At 37.1% G+C, this 27,006-nt stretch overlaps 1 protein-coding gene across 1 annotated transcript in view; it reads right to left on the bottom strand.

Moving 5' to 3' along the window:
- The window catches only part of LOC137225327 (multidrug resistance-associated protein 1-like), a 78,323-nt gene that overhangs the window by 49,244 nt on the left and 2,073 nt on the right, over nt 1-27,006 (bottom strand). The window contains exons 2-7 of the mRNA XM_067739223.1: nt 23,672-23,733; nt 16,413-16,560; nt 15,533-15,675; nt 10,072-10,249; nt 4,189-4,443; nt 2,861-2,926 (exon numbers count right to left, since the gene is read on the bottom strand). Coding sequence (XP_067595324.1) covers nt 2,861-2,926; nt 4,189-4,443; nt 10,072-10,249; nt 15,533-15,675; nt 16,413-16,560; nt 23,672-23,733 — 852 coding nt within the window. The remainder of the gene's footprint in view (nt 1-2,860; nt 2,927-4,188; nt 4,444-10,071; nt 10,250-15,532; nt 15,676-16,412; nt 16,561-23,671; nt 23,734-27,006) is intronic.

The raw sequence follows: 27,006 nt of genomic DNA, 5'->3' as shown, positions 1-27,006 counted from the left end.
TCTGGTCCAACTCTCAGTTCTGTTCTCTTCCCATTTCTAAATATCTAAGCTTCTCTCCTTGGTCTCCTAATTTCTTGAAAACTGATGTCTTGGGACTTCAAGCCATTTTCTGAAAGGTTACTGGTGTTCTGAGATTGTAAACTATTTTCTGAGATGGAAAACATGCAGAAGCAGAATCATACAATGGCTCACCACATATGTTTTAGAGTGAGATAGACCTACATTCAAATTCCAGCTCTATCTCTTTGTGATGATTAATTTTATGTGTTAATTTGGCTACGTTATGTTGCCCAGTTCTTTGATTAAACACCAGTCTAGATGTTGCTGTGAAGGTAATTTTTAGATCTGATTACCATTTAAATCATCAGACTTTAAATAAAGCAGATTACCCTCCATTAAATGGGTTGGCCTCATCCAATCAGTTGAAGACATTAAGAGAAAAAACTGAGGCTCCCTGAGAAGGAAGGAATTCTGCCTCCAGACTCAAGATGGCAACATCAACTCCTGCTGGAATTTCCAGGCTGCTCAACAGATTTCACACTTGCCAGCCCCCATAATCATAAGCCAATTCCTTAAAATAAATCTTTATCTATCTATCTATCTATCTATCTATCTATCTATCTATCTATCTATCTATCTATCTATCTATCTATATGTCTATCTGTCCTATTACTCCTGGTTCTCTGGAGATCCCTAATAATCTCTCATCAGATCTGTGAACTTAGACATGACCCTTACCTGCTCAGATACTTTGTTTCCTTATTTGTAAAATGAAAATGAGAAATCTTTTTCTTGAGGTTTATAAGAGGAAACAGATATAAAGTGATAGGCACAGTGCATGACACATAGAAAATGTTCAATAAATGCTAATATATTATCATTATCAAATAGAGGCTCTATGACACCTGTTTTCAGACTCCAAGGATGCAAACTGCTCACACCTTTAAACTATACTAATTGATTGCCACTTGGACCTCTACCAATATTCTAGTGTATTTACTACTGGGACTGCTATTTTAAATCTTGAACTTTGCTTAGATCTTGAGGAAATTTTCTTTTATTTTATCTACACTGTCCTAGTCCTACTGATAATACAAATTTCCTTTTATGAATATCAATACTTAAAACCTATGAACATACATCACTCTACTTTCTAATGGATGCAGGAGCTCTCAATTAACCACCAAGAGGTGCAAGATGCATCTGGATCATATACTTTGGGGATGTGTGACCTTATTGAATAATCTGAGTTAAATTTCAGAGTTAGTTACTGCCATTCTAAAGTTTAGATGATTAAATGGATAACAGTCTCCTTTCAAGGTATCTTCAATCTAACAATGTCTTTCACTTCAGTAATTTATATTTTTGTAAAAATTCTACACAGCACAATACAGTATATCATTTATTGATTCTAAGGTGAATCAATGGGTACATATAATGGGTTTATTCTGTGTATATAATGATAGATGCACCAGACAGAGGGAACGTCCTATGCATCTTTAAATGTTAGAAGGAGGGCTTCCCTGGTGACGCAGTGGTTGAGAGTCCGCCTGCCGATGCAGGGGACACGGATTCATGTCCCGGTCCGGGAAGATCCCACATGCCGCGGAGCAGCTGGGCCTGTGAGCCATGGCTGCTGAGCCTGTGTGTCAGGAGCCTGTGGAGCCTGTGCTCCGCAACGGGAGAGGCCATAACGGTGAGAGGCCACAACGGTGAGAGGCCCGCGTACCGCAAAATAAATAAATAAATAAAATAAATGTTAGAAGGAAATTCCACGTGAACTCTGCAAATTTTGTGCTTTAGAAAAATCTGGTAAGCTATAATCCAAGTGCAATAGGATTTGAAATTATATACAGGTCTCCAATTTACAATGATTCAATTTAGGATTTTTCAGCTCTAGGATGGTGCAAAAGCAATGCTCATTCAATGGAAACTGCACCTCCAATTTCGGATTTTGATCTTTTCCCGGGTTAGTAATATGTGGTATACTACTCTGTCATGACGCTGGGCAGCCACACAGTCCAGAGAGTAAACAACCAATACACTTGCAACCATTCTGTAACCCTACTACCATTCTGTTTTTCACTTTCAGTACAGTATTCAATAAATTAATGAACTTTTCAACACCTTATTATAAAATAGGCTCTGTGTTAGATGATTTTGCCCAACTGTAGTCTAATGTAAGTGATCTGAGCATATTTAGGCTAGGCTAAGCTATGATATTCAGTATGTCAGGTGTATTAAATGCATTTTCGACTTAAGGATATTTTCAGCTTATGATGGGTTTATCAGGATATAGCTCCATTGTAAATTCAGGAAGATCTCTATTCAAAAGTTCAAAAGGTTTCACTCATTTTATCACAGAGAAAATGTTAGTGGTGTGGCATGGGGGTAGCTTTTCTAGGAAACAAATAATCTGTAACACACCTTTCATAGAATAGCATTTGTATGATCATTTCTATTCTGAGTAAAAGAACCCCATATAAATCTGCCTTCTCATCACTTACCCTGTCTGTATAAATCTGCCTTCACACTGATGACAATGATATTGTCACTCTGCCCTGCTTCATCCCATCACTTCTACCCTTGAAACAAGTAATATTTTGTATCTTTTGGGATGTTTGTGTTTAGTTGTTGGTTGAGAATCAAAAAAAAAAAAAAAAGCCTGCATTTTATTTGGCTTTATTTAAATGTTATTTCAACAATAAGAATTCCTATACATCTGAAATCTAAAATACTCCCTCAAAAATTATACTTATATCATTACTTTGATATTGAGAATGCTAAAAAATTCATTTATTGTTTAACTCATTGCTATATTCTAAATAGTTAAATTAAAGGTATGCTCTTTTTATATTACCTTAATTCCATGTAAGATTTCATTGAGCAGTTTTATCTGTTTGTCTTTGTTCTTCGTTTGGCTTTTCTAGGTAAGGAAAAGAAAATGAAAGTATATTTGACGAGAGTTGCTAATACTTTAATTGGCATGACCATAGCTATTTTTAAAAATACAATGTATTTCCTCTATTTTGTATAATATTTTATATAAAACCATCTTATAATGTTCATGCAATATTATTCTGTCGATAATGTTAGAAAATAGTTATAAATAGACATTATAAACTTGAAAGTAGCCAGCAGTAGGATAAAAACAAGGTGTACATTTTCCAAAAGAGTAGAAAATATAATAGTTATTTAGAGTGGAATGATAAAATAATATCCATAGTCTATTAAAATGGGATAAAATTCCCCAAACTCTATCAATTATATATATATATATAAATAAAGGTTTCTATATTTTAAGTGTACTATCTTGAGTGTTATTAGTACTTTGGAAATTAGAGTGATTAAAATGTATATTTTCAAATACTGTTTTTTTGGCAAACATTATGTAAGTATTATACATTTATTCAAATGCTTAATATTTATATTATTTTATACTTATTATTGTTTAGGTATTGCTTCTTAAGGGTTTCCTCCAATAATACTGTCACAATTATTTTATATATAATAATAAGTATTTGTATATCTAACAAAGTACACATTTACAAGTTAATATCCTTAATATTGTTTGTATGATTAAAGCATATTTTCTGTTTGGAATATTTGTATATAATATTGGAGTCTCTTTGGATGTCTTAGGGCTCTAGATTAAGGTCCTAAAAATGTAAGTCCAGGGCTTCCCTGGTGGCGCAGTGGTTGGGAGTCCGCCTGCCAATGCAGGGGACACGGGTTCGTGCCCCGGTCCCGGAAGATCCCACGTGCTGCGGAGCGGCTGGGCCCGTGAGCCATGGCCGCTGAGCCTGCGCGTCCGGAGCCTGTGCCCCGCAACGGGAGAGGCCAAAGCAGTGAGAGGCCCGTGTACCTCAAAAAAAAAAAAAAAAAAAAAGTAAGTCCATTCCTAAAAATTTGACTTACAATCATTTAAAATCAGAATATTTTTTAAAAATTAGTTTAAAAGAATTCACTGAAAAACCTGTTATTCTAAATACTAGTGTGTTTAGTAATTTGTAATTATTTTATAATCATATGTTATTTTCTATTTCTCATCTTTAAAGCCTAATCTTTTTGGTAATTACTTGAAAACTTCAGAAAAATATAAAAGAAGGCATAAATTTTCAGCACCTAAATGTATTAAAGTAATAAGTACTATTGGACACATGTAACTTGAGGCAATCATATTCTTACCTTCAGCTTTTTCATTCTATTTGCAACTAAAGTATTCATTGGGATAACAAACACAAGGACTGCTACCCCTGCTAACACTGCTGGACCCAGCTCTTGCCAAAGGAATGATACGGCCATCAGGATTTGAAAAGGACCTGACCAAAGGAGATTGATGTTTGCGGTCAAGTCCATGAGCTGCTGGGCATCTGCTGACATCAAGTTAATAATTTCCCCAGTGGAAAACTTTTTTCTAGAAACATTAGATAAAAGCAGGGCCTGGAAAAAGAGAAGCAAAATACTCAGAGTTCTGTAGATCATGAGGGATCTTTACAGTCAAACAATGGTAATTTTTAACTAAAAATAAAAATTTGTAATATATTTAGACAAATATGCATGATTACTTATGCATCAGATCATATAATATCAAGAGCTATGTTTTTAGATGAAGAAAAAACAATTATTGATCAAATTACATAGTTTTAAAATTTACTATGTATTGGTAGAGAGTAACAGTTGGATTCCCAAGCAAATACATTCACCAAGGACCCTTTACAATTTGTGGAATTGAAAAACTGCAAAAGAAATCAATTCTAGATTTCTAGCACTGAGTTCCTCTCTATTTACTGGCGTATAATGCTAAACCATCTAACTTTTATCAATACAAAGTACACAAGTGAATCAATGAATATCTAATGAATGCTAATTTTTCAATGATACAGTCCTAAATCTTAAAGAGATTATAATCTAATTGTGCAGTCCACTCCCCTCCTACACAAAGGTCCTACACAGAGGCTGATTATAACAATAGGTAAGAAGGGCCATGGGGATTCAGAGAGATAAGAGTATTGAAAAGGCTTCATGGACAAGTTGGAAATACATGTTTTCTTTTCTTCCAAAGCCTAATTCTCACTTTCCCTCTGCGTATGTTATTTAATATTATATTGAATTCAATATCCTTAAGGTTAATTACTGGTATCTTCTTACTAAGGTTGATATTAGAAATTCATTTATTTAATTTCCCACTCATTTAAAATTCCCAGTGAAAAGCATAAATAACTGTAAAAATAGTGGAAATTTATATTTAAACTGGAAAAGAGGCAAAAGTCCATTCATATGACAAAAGTTCTAAAGAATTTCCATCACATTGATTTAAAGAGAGACAGGATTGAGAGCTGGATCTAACAAAAGTAAATGGTATACAGGAGGCACTCAAGATCTATTTATTCAATAAATGACTAATACAAAGCCAGAGGAAAAGCCCATCTGGAAAAAAAGTAGGCAGGGCCTTCAGTGGAACACTTCTAACATTCCCTGGCTTAAAGTCGAGGGGCTCAGTGCGTGTGGGAGGTCATGGGGCTGCTGGAGGAGATGCACAAACCTGGGAGTTTCACAGAGTGTCAGGATCCCCCTAAGCCCTATGGCTACTGCAGTGTTGAATCCTTTATATTTCTGCTACTGACTTCTAAGGGGCACAGTGGTGTTGATGATAAAACAGAATAAACACTGCTCCCATAAGAGGAAAAAAGGAAAAAATACTAATCACAACAATAGTTAGGCTTCTATCCACGCCTCCTCCAAATGTAGCTTTGTAAACTCCCTTACTAAGTTATTGACCATTTAAAGTGGCCAAGTAAAACAATGGAAATCCAAGAAGAGTTATTCTCATTTCATTAAGACTATAGCATTTTTTAAGAGAGATCCATTGATCTCTAATAGCACCCACCCCCAACTTACTATTATAAACAAATATAAACTCTTTTCTCCCACTTTTCTAGAAGGAAAAGATAAACCACACTTAGTATTTATGAAAATACTAAAAGACTGAGTAATTCAAAATCATCAAATTATCCAAGGAACCAAATAAATACCCTCCTTTTGGAAAACACACAAAGCACAACTGTCACCCGCAAAACCCATTAACAATTCTAGTGGGAGGGAGGGAGACGCAAGAGGGAAGAGATATGGGGACATATGTATATGTATAACTGATTCACTTTGTTATAAAGCAGAAACTAACACACCATTGTAAAAAAAAAAACAATTCTAAGGGGACTGGGTAATACAATAAAGTCTAACCTTTTTTTTTCCCTTTCCCTGGATGTTTAGTCTAGTCTCACTTGCTCCCAGGGGACAGTGTGCAGAGGCCTCGCACCCAGCCCTTCAGACCAGAGTTCCTGCTGAGAAAGGAAACGGCCGAGCCTACACCGATGCTCGGTGTCTGGGTGCAGTAGCCACGCATGACACTTAATCCAAGATGGCAGCAGCGGGCCGCGAGCAGAGATGTTGGGCCTGGCACCTTGATCAGGAGCCTGAGCAGCACAGCTGCAACCACCCAGCAAGAACCCCGCCCCCTCCCCTCCCCTCCCCTCCCCGCCAGCCTGTCGGGAGAGCCCAGTGCTGTAGAGCAGCGGTCCCCAAGGACTGGTTTCCTGGAAGAAAATTCTTCCACGGACTGGGGGTCCGGGGTGGAGGGGGATTGTGGACCCCTGCTCTAGAGCGAGCTCCCGTCTCTCCGTTATCTGATCAGAGAATAAAGCTTTCCTTTGCTCCTAACCCAATCTTGGTGGGCTCGAAGGACACTGAACAGAAGGACCCTTGTTGGGGACCCACTCAGGAGGATCTGTAACACAACTATGTGACTCGTCACTTTTTGAAACTTCATTCATTTCATTGACTGAATTATGCTCTAAGAAGACCCAGATAAACTAGGTATGGCTTCCAACCTCAAAAACCCTTTTTATGGACTGGAAATATCTTTTTATCACTGAGCTCAATTCACTAATGGTTCATTTCATCTTATGATGATGAAATTTGTTTTACAATTTCACATTCTCCCTCGTGTATTTGTTCCTTTCTGGACTCATTGCCACGGCCCTGGTTCATATCTTTATTTCCTGAACTATTTTTCCTGACCATCCTAGCTGTAAGTCATAGACATCATATAATTTAGAACTTGCTGGGCCCTAAACACTTCTATCCCAGTGATTCTCAAACAGTGGTTGCCATACTTCTAATGAGTCATGGTGTTCGTAAAGGTGGATCCTCATAAATCTATGAGAATTCATTTCTTTTCAGTTCCTTTGGATGCAAAATAAGTATGCCAGGATTTTCTTTCTCTCTCCTCCTTCTGATCACACTTAAGTATATCTATTTTAAAGAATGGAAACAGAATTTTATCAGTTTTCTTTATATTATATACTTCCCACAATTAAGGAAAGAATAAACCTTTAAGCCACAAATGTAGACAGTCTAGACACGGTTATTCAACTTAAATTTAATTGAAATTAAAAATCTACTTCCTTACTCTTACTAGCCACGTTTCAGTTTCAAGGGTTCAACAGCCATATATGACTAGTGGCTACGATACTGGGCAATGTGGATATAGAATATTTTAAAAAATCACAGAAACTCCTATTGGATGGTATTTGATGGAAGAATGCCCTCAGACTGCCCACATTAAGCCCAGGACTAACTGATGCTGCTTTTGAACCATATCTTGTTTCTTAGCCCTCAAGAATTCCCATGGAGGGCTTCCCTGGTGGCGCAGTGGTGGAGAGTCCGCCTGCCGATGCAGGGGACACGGGTTCGCGTCCCGGTCCAGGAGGATCCCACATGCCACGGAGTGGCTGGGCCCATTAGCCATGGCCGCTGAGCCTGCGCGTCCGGAGCCTGTGCTCCGCAACGGGAGAGGCCACAACAGTGAAAGGCCTGCCTAACGCAAAAAAAAAAAAAGAATTCGCATGGAGCCTGCAACGGAGAGCTAAGGGGTAACAAAACCTGAGTTTTAAGACCCAAAGACTCATGCAGTGATCAAGTGGAAGGAGGCCTGTGTTCTTCCCCACAAACCTTAAAAAATGATGTTCCCTGAACTTTACTCCAAAGTAGCAGCAGTCATGTGGATGGATACAGAACAAGAGCTTTCAAACACCTCCCTTCCTCACCAAGAAAAAGGTGTGAGACCAGCTTTAACCCAGTGTAACAAATCCCTGATGAAGGAGGGCCAATGTCAGATGAACATGGGTCATCTGGTGCCACTATGAGAGCCATTTAGGATCTTGAAGTTATCTAAATATGACAAAAATCAGAATCCTAAAATCTTTATAGGAGAAGGGAAATTTAGCAACCCCAGTTGGTCCCTCTGGAAAGCAGATATAGGATAAGAGACTCAGAAGGAAGACTGCCTTATATTTGTGCCACCTGCATGGGCTGTCCCAGAGCATCCTAGGACTACAGGTCACTACTAATATCTTCCACTGTTTGTCTGATGGAGTTAGAATTAAATCTTAATCCCTACTGCAGGATCCACTGAACCAGCTTGATTGCTGTATTCCTTTGATCCTTGAGTGCCCTTTGTTATTAAACATTCTCTAAGGACCCATACAGTCTCACTCCTGTAGACTCTGTTCCCTCTTACATTATCTCCAGGGTCTTTTTGCCCTTATAATGGACTCACCCATAGCACTTGATTTTCCTTTTTATTTCGGACAGTTTGCTCCAATTTCTACCGCAATCTACTCTTTTATGCTTGTAAATGCACCCCAATCCTATACCTAAACTCCAATGCTTAAATCAATGAATGAAGTCCTGTTCCATATAGACCATATATCGAAAACAAATGTTAGCATTTAAACTGATTCCTAGACTCTTTGATCAATCTTTTCTCCATATTTGGATTCTGTAAATTCTCAGAATTTACAGCCGTTAAAATTACAACTGGGGCAGCCTCTCTGACCCTGTATCTGGGCTACGTTATACAGAGCTAGCTCTACTCCAAGTTCAGTATTTCCTGGCTCAGTTGAGCTTGGGTCATTCCAGAGTCTCTAAAATCACTCTACGCCTCCATTTTGGCCTAATATGGCCAAATCGTCTGTAACACTTCATGCCCAGGTCAACCCAAATTATATTTCCTTCCACTTACACAAATCCTACAGCTTTCTGAAAGACTATTTCAAGTCTCCTTTCTATGTGAAACCTTCCTTAACTGCCTACACACACTGTAGATTTCCTGCTTATCTGATCTCTTATAATATCTGCATTTAGTTCCACACATTTATTATGTATGTTAATAGTTCTCTCCAATTTCTTGAAGGCAATGGCTCATTTATTCACTTACTCAGTCTTCCAACTTTTATAAAAATGTGTAAAAGCCACTCTCTTAGATGATAAAGGTACAACAGGTTAAAAAGTTCCTATTCCAAATCTGAAGAGCCCACAATTTATAGAGGAGTACAGACTAAGAAGGCAAAATACACCTGTTGATTTAATAACTCCGTGATAACTATGGGAGGAAGGAAACTCTTTAATTGTTTATAACTATCATGTAAATAAAAGGCTCTGAATGGTAAAGAGGTGGTATTTAAAATTGTATTTTCAAGAAAGGACAAATTAAACTTTAGGGTCATGCTAGGTATAAGGATCAGCTAGGTTTTGGGGTGGGTGGGAGAGGGCTTGGACTCAAAGAGAAATAGGTAACGACTGTAGAGAGAAGGATGGCTTTGTTGCATGAAAAGACAGAGTGAGCAGAGCAAGTAAAAGGTACTATGTAGATGGAACATGATCATGGAAAGGAATTTTATTGATACATAAATATAGACAACCATAAAACATTCAATTCCATTCATCTTCTGAGGAGGAGTTAAGTGATGTAACAGTGGACACAGAATATCATTTAATTTCATGGATTAGAGTTGACTAGAAGTTTCAGGGACTATAGATGGAGGACCCTATAAAGAAATTAATGCAACCAATATTGATGAGTCAAAGTTCTTTCATAGCAAAATAAATGTATATTCAAAGGACACACTAGAACTTTTTAATATACACTTCTATTTTTCCAGATTCCTTATTTGAAAGCACATAAGGATACGGTTCATTTAGAAATTGGGAATTTCTTCAATCTTTTACCTTCTTGTAGATCAGTCCAATTACAGCTGTCTTAATTTTTGCTGAAGTGAGCATGTTAAAACGTTGGTACTGCTGAAGGATCAGGGTTTGCAAGAAGACTACGACAAAAAGTGCCAAAGCATAACCATAGCCACTCCAGCCAAAATCTGGGCGGTGTTCACAGAAAATGATCATTTGCCTGAATGTCATATGCAAATTGAGAAAAGAGAAGAAATGTTAAACATCTGAAATAATAAAATGCTTATGTGAATTAAGTGCTGTCAAAATGATACACACACACACACACACACACACACACACACACACACACGTACATACTCTTGCCTGTTCTTTTACTTGCCCAATTTGGCATCCTTTCCCCCTTTATTTTTACTCAAGCATATATAATAAATAGAATCAACAATTATTATCGCAGGCTTGTGGGTAGAAGGATATTTTCTAGTTTTCATATGGCAATCTCATCAAATAATTAAATGTTCTGGCCTAACTTCATCATGAAAATTGAGACACAGAGACATTTAAAAGTTCTTTTTTTTTTTGCTGAAATCATGCATTTTGTTAAATATAGGGAAACATGACAATTAGAACTTAAGCAGACAATCTCTTAGCATGGCAAAAAGACACTGTTTCTTTAAAGGCCTGAATTATAGCTCCCCTTTTATTACTTTTATGCATATCCAATTTCCCTCTCCTCTACCTTTACTTATTTCCTCTTAAGTTTGGTGACAACATGGTCATCGTGATTAAGGTCAATGCTGGGTACACCTAGACAATAGGGATGGTTCTAATTATCTAAGCTTCGATCTACTTTATTAACAGCTTGGACAGTTAATAGATGTATACTTAAATGCAATTCATGTTGCCCGAATTGCTTTATAAACCAAGTACTTCAGAAATTATCTTTATTAAAATTGTACCTTAGAATCAAATATAATACCACTGCCTCTAAAAATCCTATTATAAACCTCTAGTCACTGAAAATCCCTATTTGAAGTGACCACAACCCACATAAACATTATACAACAGCAGGTTCTGTATTTTTAGTTGATGTCTATCAGATGCCATCCATTGGGACTCCAAATTATTTTTACAAAAGCAACTTACTAAATAACTTCTTGGTCTCAGAATTAAATTTCCTGAACGAGAAGCACTATTCTTCTTACTGTAGATACATCTATCAATAGACTGTTTCCTGTTTCATAAAATCAAACAACTAAATGACTATCACCAGGTACTATATTAATATGGAACTGCTAAAAATATTTCCAGGAAATACTGTAAATAATCTGTGATCAAGGCATGGTAAAGACTGTAAATCTATATTCATGATATCAGATATAAATACTTATTTTTTGGTTTGACTGACATTAGAATAAAATCCCAATAAATGGGAAAAAAGAGTAAGCACCATGATCAACAAGAAACAAATTTCTTCTACTAGTAAATTAATGAAAGTATTATTTTGATATATTTATTATACATGAGACATGATCATATAAATTCATAAAATTCTGATGACTCAATTCTTCCCCAGTGTGGGAATTGTAAGCTTATTCAGCTACTCTAGAATGAGTGCTTCTTGGAAAAGCATAGCTTTGGTTAAGTACATTTACTCAGTAATCCATTCAGGAATTGTATTTCATTCTATGTGCCAGGCTCTGTGCTAGGAGCTAAGGACACAAAAATTGAATAAGTTCCTGGAGGAACGTATAGTCTACTCAGGGAGAAAGACATGTCAACTGACTCATTTCAATGCAATGTTGAAATTTCTGTTTTGCAGGTGTGATCAAGCTAGTATGTTATAAAAGGTGTGTGACAAAATTAGGGAGACAATTCTCTACCCCACAGCCAAGGACTTAACAATTCTTTAGTACCCTACAGACTGCAGATTTGGGAAGAATACAGAGACACTGAATTGCTATCGTCTATAACTATTTTCAGAAAGAGTGACCACAGTGAGATTCTCTAATGAGTTTCTTGAGCAGTAGTCAGTCATTGGCAAATGGAAATCAGAACATGACTAAGAATGGCTGGGGATCACTTGCTACTCCTCTCATTTTGAATTTGAACCTAATTCCCCTCCCTTTGGATCTGAGCTGAATTAAGGAATTGCTTGACTAAAATAATATGGCCCAAGTGACATCCTGGGATTTCCAAGTCTAGGTCGTAAAACGACTTGCCTAAACTTCTTGGAATGTTTACTCTGGGAACATCCAGCTGCTATGTAAGAAGATCAACTAACCAGAGACCTCAATGCTTAAGCTAACCATTCAGAGAAGCTGTGGAGAGAGAGAAAAAGAGGGAAAGAGAGATGACCATTTCCAGCCATCCTAGCCCAGGCATCAGGCATATAAGTTTAGAAGCCATCTTCACATTCTGGTACCAGCAGATGCAGAAAAGAATCAAGGTATCATTCAGCCAACAGCTAGGTCCAAGTTCCCAGATGTATGTCTCTATTGGAGCTGCTACAACTATCTCAACTCTTCAAGCTACTCAGTGAATTCCCCAGTCATTGTGGAGCAGAGAAAAACAATCTCTCTCTGAAGCCCTGGTCCACAAAATCATGCACATAATAAAATCATGGTTGTTTTATACCACTTAGTTTTGAAGTGGCTAATTTTGCAGCAATAGATCACCAGAACAGGGCAGGAGAGAAGATGCTGGCCAATGCATCTCTGATAGATGGACTTCTGGTCATAGGTGAATGGTAATTACTCAGTGGTAACTACTTAAAAATAACTGGAATATTCAGAGGTGAGGGGCAGAGGCAGGGGGAATGAGACATCTGTTATCTTGTCTGTGGGAGGAGGGGACAGTTAATCCAGGAGACATTTGGCTTATATGTCTATAGACAAGGGAACCAAATAGAGACTCTGGGGTAAAAACAACAGAAACAGTTTTCTGACAGCAATAAAACAGCTTCTGCCCTTGGATTCCTTAACACCATTCTCTTTCGGTTCTCCTCTCTCTGTTCCAGCCACTCCTTCTCACTATCTTTTGATGGATTTCCCTGTCTTCACCACCTCTACACGCTGAAAAAGCTTGTGATTTTTTTGTGTGGACATCTTTACTTCCCTTCACTGTAACTAAGGTGAGCTCATCCAGAACAGTAGCTTGATATACCTAGTCTAATTTGGAACAGTTCCCACATTTATCACTGTAGCCTATATCTTTCCTAACTCCAAACTTATGTAGACGATTGCTCATTCAAACTTTTTACCTAAATGTCTGTCAGGGATCCCCAAGACCACTCCCTCGTTAAATGATTCATTAGAACAACTTTTAGGACTCAACATATAGTCATATCCACGAGTATTAATTATTATGGTGAAAGGATGCAAAACAAAATTAACAAAGAGAAAAGGTGAATGGGGTGAAGTCTAGGGGAAAACAGGTACAAGCTTCAAAAAGTCCTCTCTCAGTAGAGTCGCAGAGAACTCTCTTAATTCTCCCAGCAGCTAGTTGTGGCAAATATGTGAAATGTTGTCCACCAGGGAAGCCCATTAAAGACTCAGCATCCAGGGCACCCTCTTCCTAACACACGCCCAAATTCCAGACTCTCGGAAGGAAAGCAGGTATTCAGCACGGACCATGTTGACTGTATAAACAGTCTGGAGATACTGAACCACTCCTATCAGTTAAGGTGGTGGGAACCCTCCTGAAGTTCAAGTTCCAACTGCCAGCCAAAGGCCAGCCCTATAGACAGGCCTTCCAAAGGACAGCAGTCAGGTCTGCTATTTTAATTCTTTTCTGCAGAATGGCTAATACATATTTCAAATTTAGCAAATTCCACTCCCTACTTGACTCTTTCCTGAGCCTTCCATACCTTCCATAAATGGTAACTCATTTACCTTGTGATTTAACAGAAACTCGGAAGCCATCCTTGACTCCTTTCTTCCTCTCTCAACCTACGTTCAATCTATCAGTGCATTATGTTGACTCTACCTTTAAAATAAAGCCAGAAGCTGACCACTTATCACCTTCATTGCTACAACCTAGTTGAAGCCATCATTGACTTTTGCCTGGATTATCTTAGCTGTTCCTTCTTCCACTCTTGCTCTACTTTATTCTCTGTGCAGCAGCTAGAGTGATTCCTGTAAAACTGAAGTCTAATCATATCATTCTACGCTCAAAATCTCTCAAAGGTTTCCCTTCTAATATATCACGTTCCATAAGGCCCTTCAAAATCTTTTCCAGCCCCCAAATCTTTCTGACCTCAGTCTTATCACTTTCCTTTTCTGACCTCTCAGCTTCCCTGCTCCAGTCTCACTTGCCTTCTAAGGGTCCTCAAAGACACCAAGCACACTGCTGCCTCAAGGCTTTAGCCATGCAATAGATATGGTCTCGGCTTCCTCCCTAACTTCCTTCAGAACTTTGTTCAAATTTCACCTTATAACAAATGTCCTCCCTAATCACCTCACAGAAAAAAACAACTTCCAGTTCCCCAGACTGGTATTCTCTACCCTATTGCCTTGCTGCACTTTGCTTTCCTTAGCACTGACTATTTCTTAATACAATTTATATTTATTCATTTGTTTAGTATTTATCTCTCCCTTCTAAGTGTCATCGGAGCAGGGACTTTTTGATTTTTGCTCTATCCCCATGGTCTACTTAGAACAGTTTGGTATGTAGTAGGTGCTTAATAAATATTGGATAAATATGTGCCTGAATATTATTTGGGATCCAGGCAACTCGGGATTAACTCTATTTTCATGAATTAAATTGTTCTTAAAAACTCCAACTTGAAAACTTATTCAAAACAAAAAGTATAATTATTAGTTCATAAAAAAAAGTTTCCTTGTGTTTCCTTCATACGACAGGCAGAAGTAAGGAAATGTCCCCTTGAAAAAGGTAGCCTATAGTCAAGGACTCAATTTTAATGTCTGCCTGTGAATCCTTGCATATAGATACTATAGAAATATTATAGAAATTCTTTAATTTTTTTCTATGTGTACACATAAATATATACACATACATATATATTTATATATATTTATATATTATTACCTTGGCTGATAAATTTCAATTCCCAAAAGTCCACAGCTAAGAAAAATAGAGGTATGTGTCCTTTCATTTTCTAAACATATACTCAAGCCAGATTTCCTAGATTTGAATTGTAACTCTGGCATTTTCTAGCTGTATGGTCTTAGGCAAAGTACTAGAAATTCTTTGTTTCTGCATTGTGATAGTGGGTACAATACTACTTCCTACATCATAGGATTGTTGTAAAGATTAAATAAGATAATTAATATAAAGCTTTTTAGAACAGTGCTTAGTACATGGTAGGTTTCAGTAATTACTCACTATAGTATCATAATTCACATTCATATCACAGGCAAACGTAATAGACTGCCTGTATTCTAAATAAAATTTGTAATTGGGACCTATCGCACTCTTTTTTAGTGAATGATTTGCTTATCATTTTCCTGTGGGAAGAAGAAAAAACAAGACTTCAACTTACTTCATTATGAGTGGGCTAGTGAAGGACAGAACATCAGCAAACACTTTGAATAAAGCAACTTGAATCAGGACAAACTTAAAGGTGTTCCACAATGCACGGAGCAGAGATGGTTTCCTGGTATGTGCCTCTTTATGAAAAGATGACTACATAAGTAAAGAAAATAAAAACAATGTAAAAAGGGAACAGAACTAATGTATAAAATATATATAAACTAACCATAAAATTAGTATTGTACTCCAAAGATAGTAAAGCAACAACAAAAAAATAAATTCAGCTAAACTTGAAAATATGGCCCATATCATTGGTATGGTATGTCTCCAAACCACATGGCATTATTTATACCACGTGGCATAAGTGGAAAAATATTTTATTTTATCCCTTTTGTGAGTTTTGAAACTGTTTAAATAATACAGTTTTTATCTTCAAATTATATTTTCTTTTTGAGAAGTCTAAAGACTATATATATATTCATGTGTGTGTGTGTGTGTGTGTGTGTGTGTGTGTGTGTGTGTGCATCATGCTACATGTGGAAAACCTATCCCTGCCCCACAAGCTTTGACCTTGGCCACTATATGACTTACTTTGACCAACAGACATGATTCTCTGAGATATGCAGACCATCTTTGCCATGATGGATGAGGAAAGATATTGGTGAGATGCCAAAAATTATACACATATCAACATATTTGCTCCTGAGCTTTGAAGGGAAGAGATATTTAATAATTTGATGACAGAAATTAGCTGCAGTAACAACCAATTATACTTATAGAAATGGCTTGTTATTTCACATCTTTAAGGTATTTTCTATATCGATACCTCATATTTCGAACAAGCTTTATTAGTTTTTTCATTAAGTACTAACAATTTAATAATTAATTACCTTTACTTTTTGCCTCTCTTGATTCTTTAGAACTTCCTTCCTCCATTGTTTTTCAAACATGGGACACACAATATAGGAGGAATCACTTTCATTGAGTTCGAAAAGATCCTCTCTTTCCAAAGGTTTTTTATAGCCTAAAATAATTATTCTAAAAATGAAAGAGCAAGGTAAACAATTCAGCAAAATCAATAATGAAGTTAAAACTAATTTTGCACACATTAGCTTGACTTCTTGATTTATAAATTATTTTATTGATCAGGTTGGAATGACGAGAGAGTGTGTTTGAAAAATCATACAACTCTATCCTGGAGTTCAATAATGTATAATAATCCTTTGTAGCTTTTAACTGGGCTGTTTAGATATCCAATTATTCAGTGAAACACTAACTTCATTTACTCATCTCATACTGGAGACACCCACCTACCCTACCTCCCTTACTGAAATTTAAATAGCTAACTTTCACAGTAAGGTATTCATGCCAAAACCCATATTTGCTTTTTAGGCTTGTATCAGAAGAGAAATGGATCCATCCTCTGCTGGGACTATATAAACCCTTTGACACTTGACTTTACAGAATGTCCAAGTGGAGTAGCTGTATCTGCCCCAGAAACTTAGGCCTTGGCCATATGACTTACTTTGATCCACAGCATATGAGTCAATATCACAGAGCCATTTTGGAGCTGATGCCTTAAGAAGTACGGCAAGATACTGCCAGCCTCTCAGTACTTCCACGTTCCTCCATTCAAAAAGCTTGCCCCAGAGTACATGGTGAGTCATTATGCAAAAACAATGGGTCTAAACTGAGATTTTCCCAGGCAAACAAAGGTGCATGGTCTAGTTATACCACGAACGTTATTGTGGCAGACAATGATTTGTATTTACCTTACACCCATCCGTTCTGCCTCAACTCTTCCTACAAACTGGAATTTGATATTTATTCATTTGAAAATCTCTTGAACTCAGAGTAAGTGCTTATTCCAGCCACAGAGTTATGATCTATGATTGGCCTAAATCAGTCCTGGTAATCTCATTACTTTTTTGCTTAGCATTAAATAATATAACTCAGTTACGGCTAAGGAAATCTAAACAAAAGTCTACTGAGGAGAACTTTCTTTTTCAAAAGAAAACACAAAACAGGGAGTTCCCTGGTGGCCTAGTGGTTAGGAGTCCACACTCTCACTGCCGTGACCAGGGTTCAATCACTGGTGGGGGAACTGAGATCCCGCAAGCCGGGCCGCATGGCCCAAAAAAAAAAAAAGACACAAAACTTCACAAGGAGAAAATGCTTGCCTTCCTTTTCCTGCACCTTCCTCCTTCCTCCCTGTACTGAAGACATAATGGTCTGAGATGGAGAAGCCATCTTTGCCACCATGGGTGAAAAGCCGAATACTAGAAATGGAGGGTGGAAAGATAGAAAAAGCCTGGGTCCTTGATAACATTTCTGAGGTAGTTCACCAGCCTATTCCCTGCTGGTGAACTACCCAATAACATAAGAAAATAAATACATATCTATTTAAGCTATTATTATTTGACTATTCTGTTACCTGAAGCCAAACACACTGCTAAGTAATATAGTTCAGATATACTCAGTTTTGAGCTTGATGACATGACTGATTCAATAAGAAATTAAACTACCATTTAAACCCAGGCCTTCTGACTCTATAGCTTCAGTTTTTTCCATTACAAAGTATATTAGTCCAAGAGACCATAACAAAGTATTACACTACTCCAAATTGGAACTGCTTTCATTGTCATTGTTACTGAACAATCTGAATTGATTGACCCTCGGATGGATTTAAACCCTGTGGTAACCGGTCTCCACTGGATTCAATTTTACTTTTATTACACTGTCTAATATCATATTACAATTCATAATTAACAAAAAGGCTTAAATGTACTAAGAAAGGACCTTCCATAATCATGCCTCTGTTGGTTCAATATGCTGGACAATTTCCTTCACTGCACTTTTAAAAACATATTAAGCAATAAACTACTTTTATGTCATATTAAGTCCTTCTATTCTGTTCCACAAAATAAATATTCATTTTCAAAATAAGACTGCATTGATTTTCACAAAAGCATTTTTAATAACATTTACTGCTTCAGCATTTTGAGTTAGAACCGTGCAAAACTCAGCGGTTTTGGTTCACGGGGATAAGTGACCCCTGGCTTTCATGCTGTCTCCAAATAATGCAGCATCTAAAAGTGACACTTAAGCCGAATTGATTGTGGTGTATTTGGGTTCGGCTGTGACTTCCCTTTTGCCATGTGTGTGCTTCTTCCACCTCTTTTGCTCTCTTCTGGTCTAACTTTTACACATAAGCATCTAGGAAAAGAGGAAGTGGTGTTTCTTTAAATCAATTGATGAAGTAGCTTTGGGGAAGCAACTAGGACCAATAGTTGACCCTCCCAATGAGTGAAACGGAGCATGCACCAGGTCCCACAAACTTGCGGACTTTAGTCCTAAAGCAATAATAAAGGTACTTACATTCACCTTGTGTTTTTTAGATTGATATTTCTTTTCAAAGGACATTCACTTAAACTACTTTGATACTCACAACTCTCTACAGCATGCAGAGCAATATTAATTTTCCATTTTTACAGGTGGTTAAACAGCAGGAACTCTAGGGACTGGCCACAGGTTTGTAAATGTGATATACATCAGTGCTAACTTAACCAAAGGCAGACAGTGTCATTAAGTGTAATATTTCTACTCTGCATTCAATTTTGTTACATTAGAGAGAATTTTGAGCATATTTAACATTAACAAGTGTGCATAAGTATCTCATCCAACTGATGTTAAAGGTAGTAAACCAGTGGCAGTTGGGTAGGAGGATGAGACGAAAAGTAAATTTTGTAGATGAGTAATAATTGAATACTTGGAAAGTATAGATAATACAGTAACATCATCATTTTCATTATTGCTAATTACTTTTTTTTTTGGGGGGGGGTTCGCGGACCTCTCACTGTTGTGGCCTCTCCCTTTGCGGAGCACCGGCTCCAGACGCGCAGGCTCAGCGGCCATGGCTTACGGGCCCAGCCACTCTGCGGCAGGTGGGATCTTCCCGGACCGCGGCACGAACCCGTGTCCCCTGCATCGCAGGCGGACTCTCAACCACTGCGCCACCAGGGAAGCCGGCTAATTACATTTTTAAACATTTCTGGAAAGGGGTGATTGTGTAATGGGAAAAGGCAAGACAGTCTGTACAAAAATCGTAGTATAGGACAAAGTTAGGAAATGTACAAGTTTTATTAATATGTGAGCAAAAGGTAGGACAGATTGAATAGTGTATCCCTGGTTAAAATTATTATTCAACTGTGACCTATAAGAACTTTAACTAGATTTTTCCATGTATGTCAGGGGGATTATTCTATGACCATGATTATTATACACTGATGACAGATTATATTTGCTAATAAAGCCTTCATAATTACTTGATCATCAACATGATCTAGACAGCTACTGCCTTAGGGATTAAGGCTCATAAGCATATAATTTGCTAATTGTTTGTATCATCTGAGTACATTTTAATTGAACTATTCATATAATTATGGGAGCTTGAATTTGGCCTAGGAAATAATTTCTGACTTCATTCTGTAACTCAAAGAACAGATCTGAGAACACAATTAACCGCTGTCTTCAAAGAGACATTCTCTTGAACAATAGCTATGTTTCAGCTGCAATTGTTTGATCACCAGATAAGAAACCACATTAGATTAACGCCAATGATAGTTTCAGATAATGGCATGCCATGAAAATATCTCCTATCTAGTGCTGAGATGTTAAATTTAAACAGAAAATAAATGTGATATTCAAAAATTATAGCTTATTGCCTATTTGATCTAAGATATGGACTTCAAGCTATTGGGTTGCCATATTTTAAATTTTGCTATGTTTTATCTTGTTTATTACATTTAATTTCAGCTTTTTCCTTTAGGCCTCCTAAAATGGTGTTTGTAATGTTTAATATAAATGCACATAGTTTTTATAACTTGATATAAAAGTTTTAAAGTACATTTACTTAAAATTATTTGCGTCTTTCACATTCTGTGATAGTCTGTGACTTAAAAATGACACTCTGATAACTATGTATAAAACAGGTAACTAATGAGAACCAACTGTATAGCACAGGGAACTCTACTCAGTGCTCTGTGGTGACCTAAATGGGAAGGAAATCCAAAAAAGAGGGGATATATGTAAACGTATAGCTGATTCACTTTGCTATACATTAGAAACTAACACAACATTGCAAAGCAACTATACTCTAATAAAAATTAATTTAAAAAAGAAAGAAAAAATTTATTATAATGGTATATTTGAAAAGCAGGATACAAAACTGTGTATGGAATCTGACAAGGGCAATGTCAGTGATTTGTGTGTGTGTGTGTGTGTGTGTGTGTGTGTGTTACGCGGGCCTCTCACTGTTGTGGCCTCTCCCGTTTGCGGAGCACAGGCTCCGGATGTGCAGGCTCAGCGGCCATGGCTCACGGGCCCAGCCATTCCGCGGCATGTGGGATCTTCCCGGACCGGGGCACGAACCCGTGTCCCCTGCATCGGCAGGTGGACTGTCAACCACTGCGCCACCAGGGAAGCCCCTCAGTGATTTTTTTTAAAAGGCAAAGCATGAAAATAAAATGGAAAGAAAAATCCGCGCTCCCCCCACCAAAAAAATGACAGTCTGAAATTTTTAAAGCCAGTGTAGACATCACTCTTTCTCTCAATTCATGGATGAGACAGAACTCAGGTTTGGAAAACATATCTACACATACACAAATTTGAAAAATCAAAATCGTTAACTGTAAATAGTCCACATTTACATTTATATTTAATCTTTATTTTTTTCTAGTGCATAACTTAATGTAGCATATTGGTGTAAAATTTTTGCCATCCTCTAAGTGATTCCTAGATTTGTATAACTTGGAATTCTTATCATAATTCAACCTCTTCTGCCCAATTATTTGCTCATCAAGTATACCAGTTCTCTACTTCAACAGCTTTCATAAAAATCACCAATCATCTTTACAATGGAGAATATACTCAGCTCTTATTTCAATTTACTCCTTTTCAGTATTTAGCCCTATTGGTCACTTTGTATTTCTCCTTTTTTGACTGTTTCCCTAGCTTGCAATCACATGTTTTCTTTGGTTTGTCTCTCATATTCTGAGTACTTAGCTTCCTTTGTAGATTCCCCCTCCTCTCACTGTTTAAATACTGAGAATTCCCAATGTACTGTTTGTTCATCCTATTCAATAGGCTCTCCTTCTCGATGATCTCAATCATGCTCATGGCTTCAACTACTGATCTACGGTCATTGACCCTCAAATTCACATCCATATGTCTGAGAGCTACTTTTCCGTAGATATTTTTTATGGGAATGAGTCAGGCACCGGAAATTGAAACTTCCCCAAACCGAATTCACAAAATTTTTTACAACACCTAATCCTCTCAGTTAGCTGAGCCAGAAATTGAGATTTATTCAAGACTTTTCCCAGTTCCTCAATTTCCTCAACCAGCCAACTCTCTCTCTTAAATAGCTCTTGAATCTGTTCCTTCCTCTTCATCATTACCATTACCGCAATTCAGATGGTAACCATAAATCTACCAGGATACCCAAAGAGCCTTTTAACCTTGCTCTCCGTCTCCATTTTCATCTCCTACATATCATATCCACAGAATTGCAAAGGTGATTTTTCTAAAGTGCAAATAGTATGTCACTCTCTATTGAAAATCCTTCCCTGGCTTCCCACTATCTTCAGGATGTCCTAGAGAACTCTTTCTGATCTGTCCTTCCAGCTTGATGGCTTGCCACACCAACACTCTGCAATGTGGAAGGGTCAGTTCTCCTCTGCCTCTGTGGTTTGCATATGGTATCTGCTCAACTTGGAATGCCACGTGGCTCACCCCTACACCTTTTAAATGTTGGGTTAAACCATTAATCACTTGTGAAACATTCCCAAACTGTGCAAACTTGGTTAGATGACACTCCTGAAAATTGTTTCTCCATCATGTTTATACTACCTTTTGCCTTTTTGGGTAATTGATACTGTACTTCTTAATCTTTCTAATTCTACTATGAATTCCTGGAAGACAGGATCTAGGTCATTTATGTCTGCATTTTTAAAAGTCAGCATAATGTAGGGTATCTAGTATACAACCAAACTTTTCTTTTACACTATTCGGCTACTCTAGAGAACATATTTGTAGATCAAATTGGGCAATTTTGTTTCTACCAACTAAAGATCAAGAAGCATTAAGATGGGGCTTCCCTGGTGGCACAGTGGTTGGGAGTCCGCGTGCCGATGCAGGGGACGCGGGTTCGTGCCTCGGTCTGGGAGGATCCCGCATGCCGCGGAGCGGCTGGGCCTGTGGGCCTCCGGCCTGCGCGTCCGGAGCCTGTGCTCTGCGGCAGGAGAGGCCGCAACAGTGACAGGCCTGCGTACCGCAAAAAAAAAAAAAAAAAAAAAAAAAGCATTAAGATGATAAACTTAGTTTCATATTATCATAAAATTTCTGTGGGGAAAATAAATACATTTCTAAAGAAAGCTTCTGAATTTATAAAATTAGAAAAAAAATCAACTCTTCTCATTTAATATGATGTAATTCTTGTGTTAAAGCCTTCATCACACATTATAGATGAATTACTCTATGAGAAGAATCACATTATATGTCTTACAAAAATGATTGTGTGTTTTAATAGTAGTATACATAAGTATATGAGAGCATTTCCAGTAAAGAGTAGAATAATGAAACGAACAAACAAACAAACAAACAAAAGTGTGAAACATGAACTCAAAAAAACTGACTTCTAACATCAGGTCAGTGTGCTCCTACATGGGTATCAATGGACAAGTTACTTCCTCTTCCTGAGCCTCAGATTTTCTCATCTGTTAAAGCCTATCTCATAGGACATAGGGGAGAATTAAATGAAATAAAATGTATAAAGTGGGTAACATATTTGATGGAGATATACATATATATACTCTTTTTTTTTTTTTGCCCTTCCCTAGTGCTAACAGGGATACAAATCCTATAAAGGGGCAGCCTTATTACAGGAGTATTAGTAGTCTTATCTGTGGAACTATTTAGTATGTTATTATATGTGATTTTTTTTTGTAATAAATAATATGAGAAGAAAAGCTTTACAAAGTTATTTTGTAAAAATATTCATGCTTAGATTAAAGGAATAACATGTAGGTGTCATTTCGCTTGGAATCTTCCTCAGTGTGGTATACTACAGATAAATTAGTAAAATTCCTACCTGCTAAACCAGGAATAGGTCATCTTACTGAAGAATGAAGCACTTTTCTCTGGACTGCCTTTCTAAAAAACAAAACAAAACAAAACAATATATATATATATAAAAAACAGCTATTGTATGAAGAAAATGTCTTTATTTTACATTTGAAATATCTTTGTCAGCAAGTGGAAGAGTAGACATGAAATCATTTATGTTTCAGCTACGTTGATATCATAATCTTTAAGGAATACAATTAAGATATTCTTGGACAGTGGTTGCACTAGAAAAATTTTAAGATTTCTCCCAACATTACAACTGCTTACATAGCAAGAAACCATGTAGAAAAGGAAAATTATTTCTAAAGTTCCCATTACTTCCTCTCTCTCTCTATAAATATATACACACACACACATATATATATATACATAGCTCCTTGAATTTATATGACTGTGTATATATGTATGCATATGCTTATGTATATGAATACATATATACACACATAATTTAGCTTACATATATGTATAAGCTAAATTTAAAACATTTTAATTGCTAAATTAAAAACAGTTTTGGCTTTTTTCTGAAAAATAGAAAAATAATAGACTATAGCAGGCATTTGGTTTACTAACTTCTGTATGTGTTTAATTACATAATTTGTATAAATGTATAAACATACACACAATTATATATTTATCACTATTGCATATTATTTGGGGAGGTTATAATATTTCCATAAAATTCTTCCCATTGACCTGGTGAGTTCAACCAAAAGAGGAGGGGTTTAAAAGGGAAGCTCTCAAAAGTCATAATTTTACATTTTTAAGGTCAGCATCAATCTGTGTCTTTTAAAAAGTTAAACTAATCACAATATTAAATTTCATTCTTAGAAATTGTCCCATATTTAACAATTTTTGCATTGATCCTCTCTAATCCAGTTCTGATTTCATATTGAAAAAGTGTTTACCACATTTTTAAAAATTCTGATTCTAGAAGTAATAGGTGAAACAGTGTTTCATCCTGTACAGTAAAATGTCCCGACTATAGAGGAGAAAACATAATACTCACTCCAAATCTGTTCTCTTAGTTATAGCAAATGGTATACTCTAAATCTTTGAAGAAATATATATGTGTGTGTGTATACACACACACACATAGAGTTGACCCTTGAACAACATGAGTTTGAACTGCATGGATTTGAACATTTGGATTGCTTTCAATAGTAAGTACTACACAATCAGGGGTTGTTTGAATCTGTGGATGAGGAACTTTGGATGTGGAGGAACAGCATATATGGAAAGCCGACTCTAAGTTACATGTGAATTTTCAACTTTGATGAGGCTTGGCACCCTTAACCTCTGTGTTGTTCAAGGGTAAACTCTAATTTAGCAAATTGGTATCTATCCTTATATGATTGTTTCAAGAAGTAAATGCTGTGACAAACGTAAAACATTTGTCACATGGTGGCCCCAAATAACCACTCAAACATGTGAACTATAAAACTGTCATAACTCTTGTTACCAAACATATTATTTGGAAAATAAGTATCAATACATATATCAGTGGGGAAAATGTTCTGAAAACTCTCTGATTAACCTGGAAGCCACATTTTATTTTACAGGGAGTTGCCAATTTGATAACTGGCCACCAATGTGAAGACTGTATTCTCATCCAAAATACATATATTTCTGTGTCTGACTACAAACGGCTACAAATTCTTTGCAGCTTTTCCCATCAAGAGACAGACTCTACTTCCCACTCCTTGAATCTGGGCTGGCATTGCTTCTTGTTTTGATTATGAGAATGCAACAGGAGTGACATTAAGAGAACTCCAACTCTAAGCTTCAAGAGGCTTGCTATGCTTGGAACCCTGAGTGAACCACATGACTGAGACCCAGCTAACCTCCTGGAGGATGACAGACCACATGGAGGAGAACCAAGGTTCTCATCTGGTCATCCTGGCCAACAGCTTGAAAACTGCCAGACATATGAGGAACTAGGTCCTACATTATCCAGCCACCAGCCAACTCTCCAGACGATAGCACATGCTGAGAGAGCTCAGCAGAGATCAGCCAAGCTAACCCAAACAAGGACATGATCTAGCTGGTCCAGAGAATCATTAGCTAAATAAAAAAAGGTTGTCGTTTTCAGGGCCAAAGTCTTGCAAAGCTACTAGATAAGGTTACTTTAGCAGGTCAAGAACTGGGTATTTGACTTAATATTTGCTCTAGGCCCATTTTCCATGTGAAAGCATCTTATACGAGGCTCTTTGAGTCCTCTGGTAAATAGCCTCCTTAAATGTGGGTCAGGCATCTTATGCTGCATTTATTACAGTGAATTCCAAGCATATTTACGTCCCAGAAGAAATGGCAGGCAGGTAAAATATCTGGTAAATGTAATTAAGCCTTACCAAGCACCAGGAATGTATAAATGACTTCTCAATAAATAATTACTGAATTCATAACGTGGGTCTCACTGAGTTTCTTACTGATATATTGCTGCAAAGCAACATCTATGTTAAAAACCAGGATATGACAATTCTGACAGTATCTTCCAATGTTCTAATTTACTCCCATCTTCTCCATTGGCCATTTTGCAATCCTTCTAACTCACCTATTCTCACTCTGACAGCACTTCCTCTGCAGATGTAACTGACACCAAATGAGTTCTCATTTTTTTCATCTCCCCAGGCCCACTACAGGCCTTTGTTTTCTAAGCTATTTTATTATCTTTGTACTTATCTACCACTGGGCATATAGTAGGCATCCCATAAACACACCTTAGTATTAATGACTTATGGGCAATTTTCATTTGAATGGTGGTCCTGTTATTTCTGAATTATGATGGAGGAGCAGAAAGTTTAGCCCACAGCATAGCTTGGGTCCAGGATTTAGTGAAAGGTGTTGCTCTCAATCTTCTTTGGGTTCAACCTTGAGATGCAGCCTCCTGAGGATGTGGTGTGATTGCTACAGTTAACAATACCTCATAATCCCTAACTTCAGGTGCTTTCCTTGTGGGTATTAAAGGAGGGTCCTGGGAATCGTGAAGGAAGTTATGGGAAAGTGTCTGTACAGGCTCACGGAGAAGGGAAAACATCTAGAAAGCAAAAGGAACTTATGTTTCTTAATCACTTATTCTGCGCCAGATACTGTACTAAAAGTATATTATTAAATATAACATATCTTTGTGGTGGGACTATTTTTGTCATCCCCATTTTATAGAAGAGGAAACTAAGGCCTAGAGTTTAAAAATACTTGCCCAAAGTCCTCCAACTGAGAAGTATAAGACACTGGATTGGATCCAGTAAATTCATTCTATTTTCCAGTCATAATTCTACACCCTCAGCTCTACCTGTTACACAC

Source organism: Pseudorca crassidens, chromosome 5, assembly GCF_039906515.1.
Source record: "Pseudorca crassidens isolate mPseCra1 chromosome 5, mPseCra1.hap1, whole genome shotgun sequence".
Taxonomy (NCBI): Eukaryota; Metazoa; Chordata; class Mammalia; order Artiodactyla; family Delphinidae; genus Pseudorca; species Pseudorca crassidens.
This window is presented reverse-complemented; position numbering and strand designations above follow the sequence as displayed.